The 13,441-nt window shown below is 57.5% G+C and overlaps 5 protein-coding genes across 5 annotated transcripts; 2 read left to right on the top strand and 3 right to left on the bottom strand.

The window, feature by feature from the left end:
• Positions 1–870: 870 nt before the first annotated feature.
• Positions 871–2,509, bottom strand: N657DRAFT_640784 (uncharacterized protein). The gene is made up of 2 exons (XM_062792031.1): positions 2,049–2,509; positions 871–1,849 (listed from the first exon to the last, which is right to left on the bottom strand). Exons 1-2 carry the CDS (start codon positions 2,100–2,102, stop codon positions 1,178–1,180), a joined length of 726 nt encoding a protein of 241 aa, XP_062650685.1. The 5' UTR covers positions 2,103–2,509; the 3' UTR covers positions 871–1,177.
• A 715-nt stretch (positions 2,510–3,224) lies between these two features.
• N657DRAFT_566327 (uncharacterized protein) lies at positions 3,225–6,953 on the bottom strand (the record flags this gene model as incomplete). The annotated part of the gene is made up of 2 exons (XM_062788420.1): positions 3,225–4,581; positions 4,681–6,953. 2 exons carry the CDS (start codon positions 6,951–6,953, stop codon positions 3,225–3,227), a joined length of 3,630 nt encoding a protein of 1,209 aa, XP_062650686.1.
• Positions 6,954–7,168: 215 nt separating this feature from the next.
• Positions 7,169–7,643, top strand: N657DRAFT_180686 (uncharacterized protein). The gene has a single exon (XM_062786122.1). It carries the CDS (start codon positions 7,313–7,315, stop codon positions 7,568–7,570), a length of 258 nt encoding a protein of 85 aa, XP_062650687.1. The 5' UTR covers positions 7,169–7,312; the 3' UTR covers positions 7,571–7,643.
• Positions 7,644–8,990: 1,347 nt separating this feature from the next.
• Positions 8,991–10,053, bottom strand: N657DRAFT_640787 (uncharacterized protein). The gene has a single exon (XM_062792032.1). The coding sequence runs from the start codon at positions 9,811–9,813 to the stop codon at positions 9,283–9,285; it is 531 nt and encodes a 176-aa protein (XP_062650688.1). The 5' UTR covers positions 9,814–10,053; the 3' UTR covers positions 8,991–9,282.
• An 848-nt stretch (positions 10,054–10,901) lies between these two features.
• On the top strand, positions 10,902–13,430 carry N657DRAFT_565984 (glycoside hydrolase family 3 protein; the record flags this gene model as incomplete). Its single annotated transcript, XM_062788395.1, has 3 exons — positions 10,902–11,091; positions 11,182–12,636; positions 12,694–13,430. The coding sequence occupies 3 exons, from the start codon at positions 10,902–10,904 to the stop codon at positions 13,428–13,430; spliced, it is 2,382 nt and encodes a 793-aa protein (XP_062650689.1).
• Between the last annotated feature and the right edge of the window lie 11 nt (positions 13,431–13,441).

A 13,441-nucleotide genomic window follows, 5' to 3' on the forward strand; every position in this document is an offset into this window, starting at 1 on the left:
ACCCCCCGCATGTCGAGCCGCCCAAGAACCTTCCTTGATGACCTCAGCCAATCATGCCGGTATGAACGACCATTACTACAAGCGTCGACGGTGGCGCCAGTGAGCCAGCTTCAGGGTTCCTCGATCCCGCATCTCAGAAATCAGTGATTTGGTAAGCACGGAAGACGGTCGCTCCCCTCGTTACCTTTTAAATCTTAAGCCAGCAAATCCTAGTCAGTGTAGGGCAGACGGGCAATCAACAACGCAACCATGACTGGTGGTTGCCTCGGTAAGCTTTTGCAGGACGACGACGCGGAGGAGGGGGCGATCATTGCGTATGCCCGCCGCGAGCCCACGAAACCAGTAGCAGCATGTAAACAATTCACCAAAGGGAACACTTGAAGGCGAGTCCAAGTCGAGTCAAAGCTTGATTTGATGTAAAGAGGACTCCAAAGGGGCTTATCCAACCACGGAGAGGCCAAAGCATGGCGACCGAGTTCAGATCTTTGCGGGCAGACCACAGGACAGCCTGATTGTTCCAGACACCAGGTACCCGATTAGTTAGGCGGGTAGTACATATTGCAGCAATTTGTCCAAACAAGTCAGCAGAGGGCCAATATCAGAAGAAGATTGTCGAGATTTAGAGGCGCCTGGAGAGCAAGAAAAAAAGGGTGACGAAGGCGTTCTGGGAGCGAGAGGAAGGGGAGAAAGATGGCAATAATCGTTCTACAAAATACGGAGCTCGGTACCTGACCGCCCTTGAAGGTGCCGCTTATTATTGTGTACTTGGCTTATCCTCCTGTGACGTACCTATTTCGCAAGTAGAGAAACAACATGTCACTAAGAAGTCTCAATATATAAAAGAGCTTGAACAAAGGAGGTGTTTAGTCCTATAACTACCATATATCGTAAACTCTGACTTACTCCCATTCAGATTATCATGACAACCTATCATTTGGATAATACGTAACTGTAGGTTGTGTTGACGCGGTTCAAATGGCCACCTTTCTCGATCTCTTTAACTGGTGCCATCAGTTTCCCCTTTGGAATCGCAAGAGTCAACATGTTCGCCTACAGGTAAGTGATTAGACCGCGTTGCATAATTTTTACGAAGGAACAGTAACAGTCGTTGCAGAGGACGCCTTTCCCACCCAAACTTGAACAGCACTGCAGCCGGCACCATATACACACCAGCCCCCTACAGATCCCTCACCATCCACACATTCCCCTCCCTCTCACCCCCCGAATACACCCTAAATCCAACTTTCTCATAAAACGGCACCACCTTCGAATTTTCGCCTGCCACACCCAGCTGAATCCCCTTCCCGAAATCCATCTCCGATGCCCGGACACCCTCCACGAACCTCTCAATCATCTTCCTTCCCCACCCTTTCCCCTGCCACCCTTCCAACAAGTCAATATGCAGCATCGCCCGGTACTCACGCACCAGCTCCCTCTTGCCCTCGACGCCCTCCAGCACAAGCCACTGCACCTTGTACGCCATCTGCGCCAGGCACGCGGGGTTCACCGTGACCGTTGCCGTTGAGACCTTTCCCTCATCATCACCACCGCCACCACCACTACCAACGAGGACGTTCCAGCTCTCGAGCGTGTCCAACTTCTTCGGGGGAGGCACATCCTCCCTGCCCTGCTCCGACTGGAGCACCTCGGCGACGTAGCGCGGGTAGGCGTCCGCCAGGGCGAAGACGTCGGGCGTGCCGATCACGTAGCCGACGGCGTTGCCGGCGCCGTCGTCGAGGACGAAGCAGTTTTGCGGGAAGAGGTGGGTAAATTGCAGCGTCCAGAGGTAGGGTGCCATGCGGACGGCGGCGGGGGAGGAGGCGAGGGATGGGGGCAGCGTTGCGCGGCACTAAGGTAGTTTAGCGACAGTCAGCGTAAGTGGGAAGATGACTTGGATGAGTTGTGAAGAAGTGAAATTGCTGACTGGAAGGGCGAGGAAGACGGATAATGGGTTTGTTAGGTGAGGAGTGGGTGATTCGTAGGCCAGGGAATCGAGACGAGCTCATAGCGTGACACCCTTTATTTTCAAGTATGAAATTGAAACTCACAATGTGCTTCGCATTCTCTGTGTCTTCGGGCTTGAAGGGGCGAATGAAGGCCATGGTGGGCTGTGTCTGTTGAGTATCTGACCAGGTTGTTGAAGAGGATTATTCAGTTGGTACCCGGGTTCGGTTTCAGTTGAAGTTGAGCCCGGGTGTTGAACCGAAGTCAAATACTTCAAATCTGAAACCGACTCTCAACGAAGTCGACTTCCCACTTACACGATTTCTTGCCTGTAAGGGAAAGGAACACTTGTACGCCCCTCCTCGTTCGCGGAGCATCTTCCCCCTCACAAACGTTCCCTCCGCCTCCTCGCCAATGGCTGCTCTGTGCCGTCTCAGCCTGGCAAAATCTCGGCTCACCCGGGCCACCCGGGCCGCAGATTCCGGATTCCGCCCTTCGAATGCCCTCACAGGTGCACTGCATTCGTAAGCTCGGGGCAAGTCCATGCCCGTCACCAAGCATTGTCACTTCTCGGGTGACTGGAATTACCATCTTTCTTCTCATATTCTCGCGCGCTATTTACTCTCTAAGAGAACCGTGACCCCAATGGCTGGCTCATCCAGGATTCCAGGTCGTGCGCCCAGCCACAACACCCGCCACCCACACAACAGAACCACCCCAACCAGCCATCTGGCTACACTTCCATAGTCAGGCCACGAAACCAAGCCCCAAAAGTTCTCCCACAAGCCCGTCTCTCAGTATGTACGGATGCATGCTCAAAGGCCACTTTAGGCCCCGTCCTTGCAGACACGCCCCATTCTCCACGAATACAACACACACCCTTTGCCGCTTTTGTTCTAGACATGCCAGCACCAGCTCATAAACAAGGAAAGCCCACAAAGGTAGGGTAAACAGGTACAAACGAAGCGAAATGAAACCAGATACAAGAAAAGAAAAGGAAAAAAATAGGACAGAAGCCCCTTACACTCCGCACCCAGATGGAGTTCAATCTGCAAAGACGTATCTCAAACTCATAAGCCTCATATGTTGTTGCTCGATGGCCCGTCTCGGCCGGACCCAGCCCAACGTTGCGCCCGTTATCCAGTAAGGTGCAGATATACAAATCAACAACCCACAAACAAAGAAACAGGAAGTAGCCAGGAGAAAATTGTGGTTGTAGAAGCGAATCAAAACAAAGGTAGATGGCAAAAAAGGAGCACACTCGTCCGACGGGACAACCCTCAAAACATACCACCCGGAACACCCCCCATATCGGACGTCGCCACGGTCCGGCTCACCGGCGGCCCTTTGGCCACTAACGGCGGGCTGTCGTCTCTTGGCCTCCCAGATCCGGTGAAATGTCTGGAACTGGGGCCCTGTAGAGTATTCGGGTGGGGTTTCCGCAGCCGTCGTCGCTGGTCTGTTCTGTTACCTCCCTCATCGTCGCTGCCGGCCCCATGGTCCATACCGGGCGCTGCTTGGTTGGAGAATGGCACCCGGAAAGCTGTCGTTTCGCCCTCTTCTTGAAGGGCCCGCGTCCGGGAGTCGTCGCGCCTGCGGCGGGGATTGATGGGCGGCACCGGTGGCGCGGAGCCTGCCGCACGGCTGTTGGAACGAGACCTCGGCCCGCCGTACGGACGGGCGCCGTCACCCATATTCGGGATCATGGGAGGAGGCTGGTGCGGGGGTGGGGGGTAATGTAGGGGCGGCGGGTGGTGTTGAGAATGGTGCGGCAGCGTTGTCGCATGGACCCTGCTTGATGACATGACAAACGTGGGGTCCGATATCTCCCTCTTGTCAACAGGCCGTCTGACCGGGCCGGGCATACCGCCGTTCATCGGTCCCAAGGCCGGTGAATGCGAGGCTGATGGACCTCGCGGTCGAGGCCCAAGCGACGTGGGGGTGCCAACCGGAGATCCCGAAGGACCCATCGTGTAAGGGGCTGGTGAGGGTAGTCCCATGGGCGAGATGGGAGATGGTTGACCTGAATGCGGATCCAGTCCTGGTCGCCCAGTGTGCAGAGCGAGGTTCGCCCCTTGTCTTGAGCGATCAGGATGGGGAGACGATGCGGGTGAAGGCGCTCCGCGGCTGGGATACGGATACGGCGGCATCATCGGAGAGCCTTTTATGTCTGTCCCGGGCAGCCCTGGAGAGCGCATCATAGGCCGTCCGGAATTGGGCGGTCCAAGTTGTTCATACTGCCCCGTGTTGGTGTTGGTTCGCAGACGGGGCGGCCGGCTGCTCGACCGCCCTCCACTCGTTTCGGAACCGCTCCTGGACCGTTCACCAGATGGTTGCGTTCCGCCTGGAGACTTGTAGCTACCCTCGTCGCTGGGCGGCCGTTGCCGGTAGGTCACCGGAGGCAACCTCCTCTCCCTGCTGGGCGTCCGCTGTCGTGGCTGTGGTCCCCGGTCTGCCCTAGCCTCCGAGTGCACGCCATTTCGCTGGTCCAGGGACTCGTCTGCGGACTGCAAGGTCTGCTCCCTTTGGTGTCGAGCGAGCATCTCAAGCTCCTTTCGCCTCTGCAATTCTCGTCGGGCTTGTCGGAACGCCTTGAGCCCCGGGTGAGCGTTGCTGTCCTCGTCCTTGTTCCCTGTGCTCTGTTCACCGTATGACTCGGCGTCCGACACCATGCGGGTTCCATGGGCGCCCTCTTCTCTGGAGACCTCCTCCATCATCGTTTCCAGCGGCGGGAACTCCTTTTCCTCAAAGGAGGGGTTGCCGCCAGGCTGCGGCGGGGCACTCACTGTTGCTCCACCAAGACCCAGGATCTTGAGACCCTTGGACTGGCCGTGTACCATGTTACGCGAGCGGTCGATGAGGGATCCTCGGCTTGACTTTGGCTTGAGTATGCCAAGGGCGTTCGAGGACTGTGCCGACAGACTAGGCGAGTCCGTTGGCATCAACAGCGGAGACGGAGCTCTGCTGCTGTCCGATTCGACATATGAGGTCAGCTTCTCCCTGACCCGGCGGCGAGCGTTGGCAAGCTGATTAGCAAACTCGTCCGTCTCGTCATCCGTGGCGGTGCTGGTTTGATTGGGCGTCTCGGACTCCGTGGCCTCCCGCTTAGCTTGGATCTCCCCCTCCGGTATCTTCGGTGTTGGTTCCGCAGGCTTCCCGGGGACGGAGCGGACCCAGTCTTGATCGGAAGATGGCCAGGGGCTTAGACTTGCCCCAAGACCAAGTTCAGAAGCAGCTGATGGGTCTTGCGAATCGAGTTTAAAACGGGACTCGGGGGCGGAGATATCTACCCCTGCACCGCCCAGCGATGAATCAACACTCTCTGTACGGAGGTGCTGACGGACGAGTCCACTGAGACCTGCAGCTGGACCTAGTGTTGGAGAGTCATCTGGCGATGGTTGCTCGGCACTAGCCGTCGAAACTTTGGGCTTAGGAACGGGAGAGGGATCTCTGCTGATCCTCCCGCCGATGGACAAGGGGGTTGGCAAGGCAGATTGCCTGAAGGCCGGATGGTCTTTGTCCGAAGGTCGCTCGATGTCAATTTCGACCGGCACGGATAGTCCAGCCAGGCTGACCGCGGTTGTTGACTCCGTGATTTCCGTGTCGGTAATAGGGGTTGGGGGGAGCCTTGTATCTGGCAATGCCGGTCGAGCTGTGATAGTCGTCGAGCTTGTGGCGTGGTCTTGGAAGTTGTGCACGCTTTGGTCACTGGTTCCCGCTCGGTGCCTCTGTGTTGGGGCTTCTCGGCCCTGTTGAAGTTGAAGTTGCCGTTGGACATACTGGGACTCATCGTAGGGTTGCGACGACTTCTGGAAAATACCCATTGCTGTTGACTTGCCCACATCCTTGGGAACAATAGATGGCATTGGCTGTTCGCCGCTTTCGCTGACGGGCGGGCTCAGAGGAGGTAAACCGCCTAGACTGCCGGGTTCGGCCTCTGTTTGCACCTTGCTCCCTAAATTGAGAGGGCCGGTTGACCGACCAGTGGAGGCCGGACTCATCGACCTCAGATTTGGTGCACTCGCCTTGGTGAGGATCGCCCGGTTGCCCTCCGCCGTGTTTGCGAACGGGCGGGGGCGAGTTAGGTTTTCGATCCGCGATAGTACCGAGCTCTGATTCTCGGACACGTCCTGGTTGAAGCCCTGCTCATAAAGCCGCCGAGTCCTGGTAACACTTCGCTCGGGGATGGAGGCGATGGCCGACGTTGCCACGGTTGGCGCTGAGTGTCCATCCTTTGAGGTGACTGAGGTGGCAGCGGTGGAGTTGCGGGCCATGTTGGAAGCGGAAGATGTGGTAGATGACGTCTCGCGCTTGCGGTTATAGCCCATGGGAGGAGGGGATTCGGGGCGAGCGTTCCCAGATTCTTCCTCCGCTCCATCCTGCTCCGCGTCGCTTTGGAGCGCCAAAGTTCTCTCCTTCTCGGCCAGCCTCCAACGCTGAAAGGCAGACGTGGCGACGTCATCCTCGTACAAGGCTCGGCCGCTCAGGCCGCCTCCGGAGTTAGCCGGAATCTTGTAGATCTTCTGCCTTCCGCCGAACAGATTGTTACCCTCGGTGGGTCGGGCGCGGGTCAGAACGCTTGCTCCGGCTCCCGAGTCCGGGTCGTCGGACGCCACCGAGGTTGTGCGAAGGAAGTTGTGACCCCTTATAGACTCAACCTCGGCAATGTCGGTAAGACCGCCAACTCCCCCATATCCAAAATCGGCCAGTCGTGATTGTCGCTTAGGATAAAGGACGCTGTCATCGCTAGCCTTCCCAATCTTGGTATTCGGATCATCCTGTTCCCTCAGCATGGAGAAGCGGGCCGAGAGGTTGCTCATCAACAAGCTGGTTCGAAAATTATCGTCCGACGGCAGGGCATTGGCGAGATCAAACTCCTTCTTGACCTCCTCCTGCTGTGCCTTCTTACCCTTCCGGAAGAACGAGAGCGACGCGTGCTCCGACTCTTCGCTCGAGCGACCGGCCGCAAGGTCGTCCTTCGCCCTCTTCTTTGTCCTGAAGCGATTCATCTTTGCCGTCTCAAACTTGATCGAAGGGTGACAGCATCGACTATCCGTGAGTATGACGTAGCAGTTAGGGACAAGGCGGTCAAGAGCGAGGCAGTTTCATGTGGGCCAGAAGCTGCTGATGAGAACGGTGAACAAAGTTCGCTTCGCGGTAGCGCTACCACGAAGAGAGGCGCAGATATTCCCCCTATATATGGACCAAACAAAAGTCAGCTTAAGCCGCAATATGGGATGTATCCAATGGGCGGTAGCATCTTGGTGTTAGGCCTGCCTGTTATTGAATTTGTGTAACAGGCGGGGTGAGGCTCCAGGTTGCAACACGAGCTCTCGGCCGTGGTGGCGTAACGCAGGTCGACTCTTGCATGCTCGCCCCATTGTTTGTGATGTCAACAACCAGGGGAAGCGCAGCGGTTGTGCAGGTAGCCAAGAGTGACGCGCCTCGGGCAATGTTGGAAATCGGATCACATACCAGAGGCGATGCGCCAGATCCGCGGCACGCTGCAGTTGAACTGGATCCACCACGTATTCCACAAGCTGAGACCAAGGGTTCGTCCCAAGAACGGCAGGGTTCTGAAGGAATGCTCAGGGCGAAATCCAAAGTAACGGGTCCAAGCTGTTGATGGGTCCCCGTCAGCTGTAACACCGTGCTGGTGCAGAGTTCCGCGAATAGTGCCCTATGAGATCCGGACGCCGACAGTGGAACGACGGTTCAGATACGGCGGTTCGGGAGAGAGGATCTGGCTCGGAAGCTTGAGCCTTAAGCTTGTCAATGTTGCGGTTCGGTCGTGGAGTAAATGAGCGTGTGAGACGATCTCGCGTGCTCCAGTCCGTGCGACTCGGAATTGTCGTCGAATATTGGGCGGGCGGAGCTGATGCCCGATAAAAGGAGCGGATTGAAGTGAAGAAAGGACCGTATCGAATGACACAACGAAAGGAGAAAGGGCTGCTTCGAAAAGAGAGAGAACAAAATCGGGAGAATCAGCCCGACTGCCTTCTGAATGAGGTGTTGGTCCTGGCGACGAAATTGAGAGAATGGGAAGAGCTCAACAAGGCAAGGCCTGGCAGGGCAAGATTGGCACACACTCACAGGGAAGTGGAGGTCAACCAGGAGCCAGGGGTCAGGAGCCCAAACGCGGAAGGGGTGCAGCGCGATCCCGGGTCCTGGCCCCACGATTGGACCATATCTGTCCAATAGTGGACAGGGGGAAAACGTCCGTTTGGAAAGACTCGAAAGAGCGACTCTCCCCACTCCCGGCCTGCGTGGGACAGAGCTTGACCGTGCACCCAGGGCATTTCTCTGTCCGGTATGTGACTTTATTGTCTTGTACATTGTACCTGATTGGTTATTTTGACCTTCGGGAAGCAAGCGGGCCGGGGAAAGAAGCAATTCGGAAACGGGAGAGAACAGCGAGCTACTGGCCCTGATGCTTTGTCACTGTTCCGCCAATCAATCCCGAGTCGCCATCAAAGTTGCCCGAGCCGAAGAACCAAACGGGTCTTCTCTGCTAATGAACAGGGCAGTTTCTAAATCCTATTAGCGAGCACTTTCCGTACCTTGCGTAGTTAGTTCTCGATTAGTTCTGGACCCGGACGGGAGGATGGAGCATGTTCGCTTCCAGAGCCTGCGCCGACATGGAATTGCAGTGCCCTCGGTAGTGGTGCAGCTGCATGTCTGGAAATTGGCGGCAGCATGTTTCCCATCCTGCATCCTGCATGATACGGCACTTCGAGCCGAAGCGGCACAATGCGTTTCTCCTCTGCCTGGTCAGGTCGTTGGCGCCCTTTCCCTCGTTTGGCGTTTGGTCGCTCATGGGCCTTGCGAGTTCCGGCATGAGGTAGAGCAGAGATAGGAGCCCACCAACCCCAGTGGACGAATGTTGCGTTTCTCAAAGGAGCTTTTTGCGTTGGCCAGAGCTCCTGAATGCACCCAGATCCCTATCACTGCGCTGCATCTACTGTCTACCTGTACCACATCTGCCCGTTGCGGGGGTTCAGTTTTGATCCACTGCCACTGTCTGCTGGCGGTTACCTCGGAGAAGGGGATGAGCTGCAAACTGAGCGCGCAAAGCTCGGCCTGATTGGGCCTGCCTCTGGGAGCGAGCCCGACTTTCGTTTGAGCATTAGCACTTGCACGTGCCCATGTAATAAGTCTCCTGAAGGAAGAAGAAACGATCAAGTGAGGCATTGACCTTGCGGCAGTCCATCAGCTTCCAGGTTGTTACGCCCCTGTGCAAGTACAATAACCATCCCTCTGTCACGATGTCACACGATCCACGCCCCCCCGGCTATGGTGACGGCTTCCGCGAACCAATTAGGGAGTTGTTCCTGACGCTTAACCGTTTGCGAGATGGCGCAAGAAGTGATGGGTGACATTGACCTTGACTTCCATGGCGGGCCCCCTGAAATTTTCAGGTGCCCCTCCCGCCTGCTTCTTTCCGCCCGCGGGAAGCCTTCCTGGACTGACAGAAAAAGACGCAATGTTGTCGATAGGTATGGAGGAGCTGCCGTTTGCTGTGTTGACTCGGACAGATTCGATCGCGACTTTGAAGTCTATGTATATTGCATGCGCTGGCTCAGGACAGTGAAAGAGGCGCTTTTGGACATAGTTCGAGTTACACGTGTACATTTCGTTGACGGGCGTTCGGTTGCTCTTGGTGCTGATTTTGTTGACCCGGTTCAGCTGAAGTAGAGGCGCACAAGAACAGCAGGAGCGAGGACAGCAACATGATTTTGCATCTCCTCTCCATTGGTGCCGGACACCAGCCCGCCTGGTTTGTCTCGAGCTGTCAAGGGGTACCAAAGTAGAGACGGGACCAATCCTCCATGGGCTGAAACTCGGCAATGGATGCTCGCCTCGTGGCATTTCTATCGCCAATTTCCGCCTCTTTGGTAATTAGCGGGGTGGCTGGCGGGGTCAAACGGGGATCGCAAACAGGATGGAACCATCAGGGACGCTTCCGACAACGGGACTCTACTCCGTAATTTCGGAGAAGACAGAACGTCGGTGGTCCCGAGACTTCTCATTCCGCGGAATGGCGTCACCGAGGCTCGTCCCAATTTGCCTCGAGGTGTAAATCCGTAAGAGGCACGAACCAGACTGAGGGGACGCAGCGGGAGGTCGGCAATGCCAACGGAGGCGATGCAAAGGAGCCGACCGCTTGAAGCGACCATATCCCGTTCTCGAGATGTGCATATGCAGATCGACGGCACAACGTAACTATCCTCTAACTGCCATTCACGCCTTGAAGTCGGCTGTTACACGCATCTCGAGCCTCGCCATTCGATGTCGCTTGTTTATTAGCGTTAGGGATTGTAGTGCTGCCCAAACGAGCACTTTCCCTCCAAGCGGCCTACCAGGCCGTCACGCGCACAACCGGCATGCCAACATCGACAGTGCAATGGTTTCCGATGCACTCAACAGTCGATGTCATTGGCGATCCATAGAGAGCCCCAGAGGATGACTAGAGGTATTTGTACAGTGGCCTATGTTGCCCATTTGCCAGCCACCGGTTGTCAGGCAAGCCGTGTGAGACACAGTTCGTCGTCGGCGAATCCAGTAAGATGGACGTTGTTGTCGTCGATGGCCACTTGGCCAGCACCCGAGAAACGATGGGCAGGCTGAGATCGTCTAGAGCGAGTCAGGCGGTGGCTCCTGGTGGGAGTATCCGTTGTTCGGGTGCGCATTACCGACCATCCACGCGTTCGTCTCAAGTTACCGACGGGCTGTTGAGACAGGAGGCTAGGGGTCGAATATCTGGAGGCACTGGACAACGATTGATCGACTTCCCTCTGCCCCAAGATTGACATGGATTCATTCGTACTCCGCAGAATGATCCCAACTCAGCGATTCCGATTGGACGTCCGAAATCCAAAGAGGCGGTGAGCCCCTGGAACTTCAGAGGCCCAACCATCTGCCTGGGAAGATGCCCAGGCTGACAATAACATGCCGCCATGGACTTCCTCAAACGCGCCTACGGCATGCTGCCGGACATGCTCCGGAGCTCACGGGGCCCTCCGGAGCAGACCGTTCTGAGCATCAAGACGGCAGCGACGCTTCTCTGCGCCACTTGTTCCTTACAGTCAAGCTCGGGAGCGTCAGAGCTCCCATATTACGGTCTCAGCCCGCCCGTCTACCCTTCGCGTAGGTTCCCTGTGGCCCAACCACGCCAGCTTGCACTTCTCCTCTTTCCTGAACTTCTTTACCGGCCGAGTACTAACATAGTTACCAAAGCGGTTGGCAATGGCTCCACCAATATCCGCTGGGCCCAAGCCCGCAACCACGCACGGGATATGGTGTCGCAGATGACGGTGGAGGAGAAAGCCAACATCACTCGGGGCTGGCCCGGCGCTTGCGTGGGCAACACAGGCGAGGTGCCACGTCTGAGCATCCCCGCCCTGTGCTTCGCCGACGGGCCCTCGGGGATTCGCGGGCAGGAATTTGTGTCGGCGTTCCCCGCCGGCATCCACGTGGCAGCTACCTTTGACCGGCATCTCATGTACCAGTATGGCCGGGCACTCGGCAGCGAGTTCTACGGCAAGGGGATCAACGTCGCCCTGGGTCCAGTGGCCGGTCCCCTGGGCCGTGTTGTCAAGGGCGGCCGGAACTGGGAGGGTCTGAGCAGCGACCCCTACCTCGCCGGCGCCGGCATGGGCGCCATTACCCGCGGTATTCAAGACGCCGGCGTGATTGCCACGCCAAAGCACTGGTTGCTGAATGAGCAAGAGTATCGCCGCAGATGGACACCCGTCAGTGAGGCCATCAGCGCCAATGTTGACGATAGGACTCTGCATGAGCTGTACGCCTTCCCGTTCATGGACGCCCTGCGAGAGGGTGCCGGGGCAGTGATGTGTAGTTACCAGCGGGCCAACCACTCATATGCCTGCCAGAACTCCAAGTTGCTGAACGGCATTCTCAAGACGGAGCTAGGCTTCGAGGGCTTCGTCGTCAGTGACTGGGACGGACAGACATCCGGGGTCGCTTCGGCTAATGCAGGCCTGGACCTCGCCATGCCCAACGCCGGCTTCTGGGGGGACAAGCTGGTCGAGGCGGTGCACAATGGCTCGGTGAGCGAAGAGCGCATCAGCGACATGGCAACTCGCATCCTTGCGTCATGGTACTACCTTCGCCAGGAGAACGGCTATCCGCCGCCGGCCATCTACAACAATACAGAAAAGCATTTCCCTGTCGACGTCCAGGCAGACCACGCTAGATTGATTGAGGAGATTGGCGCTGCAGGAACAGTTGTGGTCAAGAACCTCGACCATGCTCTGCCGTTCGAGAAACCAAAGTTCCTCTGTATATATGGCTACGACGCAACGCTGAAGGCCAACCCGTGGCAAAACCGCGATCGGTACGGCGGAGGCTACGAGGACAACTTTGGCTGGATCACGCTCAACGGCACGCTTATCACGGGGGGTGGCTCAGGCGGGAGCTCTCCCCCATATGTTGTCTCCCCTTTCCAAGCCCTGCAGGAACGTGTCGCCAGGGATCGGGGCATTCTGCGCTGGGACTTCTACTCGGACAACCCCACCCCCTATCTCAACGCCGACGCCTGCCTGGTGTTTGTAAACGCTTACGCCTCAGAGAGCTTCGACCGCACCAGCCTGACGGACGAGTTCAGCGACCGGTTGGTCCTAAACGTCGCTTCCTGGTGTACCAATACCATCGTGGTAGTCCATTCGGCCGGTATCCCACACCGCTCTCCCCCCTGGCCTAAACTCTGCTAACATTCACTCGCCAAAGGAATCCGCCTCGTAGACGAATGGATCACCCACCCCAACGTAACCGCGGCCCTCTTCGCCGGCCTGCCAGGCCAAGAATCGGGCCACGCCCTGACCTCGATTCTCTACGGGGACGTCAACCCCACCGGCCGGCTCCCCTACACCGTGGCCAAGTCCGAGTCGGACTACGGCGACCTCCTCAACCCGTCCGTCTCCGACGATCCCTTCCCCGAAGCCAACCTCACCGAGGGCCTCTCCATCGACTACCGCCACTTTGACCTGCACAACCTCACGCCGCGCTTCGAATTCGGCTTCGGCTTGTCCTACACGTCATTTGCGTATGCCGACCTGTCCACCGCCATCGTCCCCGGCGCAAATCTCGCCGAGTTCCCCGACCGGCGGAAGAACACGCCCGTCGTCCAGGGTGGGCACCCCGCCCTGTGGGAAGTCGTTGCTGTCGTCAGGTGCACCGTGACCAACACGGGGCTCGTCGAGGGTGCTGAGATTGCCCAGCTCTACATCGGCGTGCCCGGGGCGGGGCAGGATTCGCCCGTGAGGCAGCTCAGAGGGTTTGTGAAGGTGGGGCCGCTCGTTCCCGGCCAGGGGAGGGAGGCGGTGTTTGAGTTGACGAGGCGGGACTTGAGTGTGTGGGATGTCGTGGCGCAGGACTGGCGGCTGAGGAGGGGGGCGTATGAGGTTTGGGTTGGGGCGAGTAGTCGGGATTTGAGGGTGAGCGGCAGGGTGGTGCTGGTTGATTGAGAATGGCAACG

Source organism: Parathielavia appendiculata (assembly GCF_033297405.1).
Source record: "Parathielavia appendiculata strain CBS 731.68 unplaced genomic scaffold N657scaffold_2, whole genome shotgun sequence".
NCBI classification, from domain to species: Eukaryota; Fungi; Ascomycota; class Sordariomycetes; order Sordariales; family Chaetomiaceae; genus Parathielavia; species Parathielavia appendiculata.

Bases quoted from the DNA above. Each gene is read 5' to 3' on its own strand.
- N657DRAFT_640787 (XM_062792032.1), bottom strand. From the start codon at position 9,813: ATGCCACGAGGCGAGCATCCATTGCCGAGTTTCAGCCCATGGAGGATT.
- N657DRAFT_640784 (XM_062792031.1), bottom strand. From the start codon at position 2,102: ATGGCCTTCATTCGCCCCTTCAAGCCCGAAGACACAGAGAATGCGAAG. The intron at 1,850-2,048 runs GTGAGTTTCAAT...AAACTACCTTAG, and splicing joins CAGAGAATGCGAAGCACATT to TGCCGCGCAACGCTGCCCCC.
- N657DRAFT_180686 (XM_062786122.1), top strand. From the start codon at position 7,313: ATGCTCGCCCCATTGTTTGTGATGTCAACAACCAGGGGAAGCGCAGCG.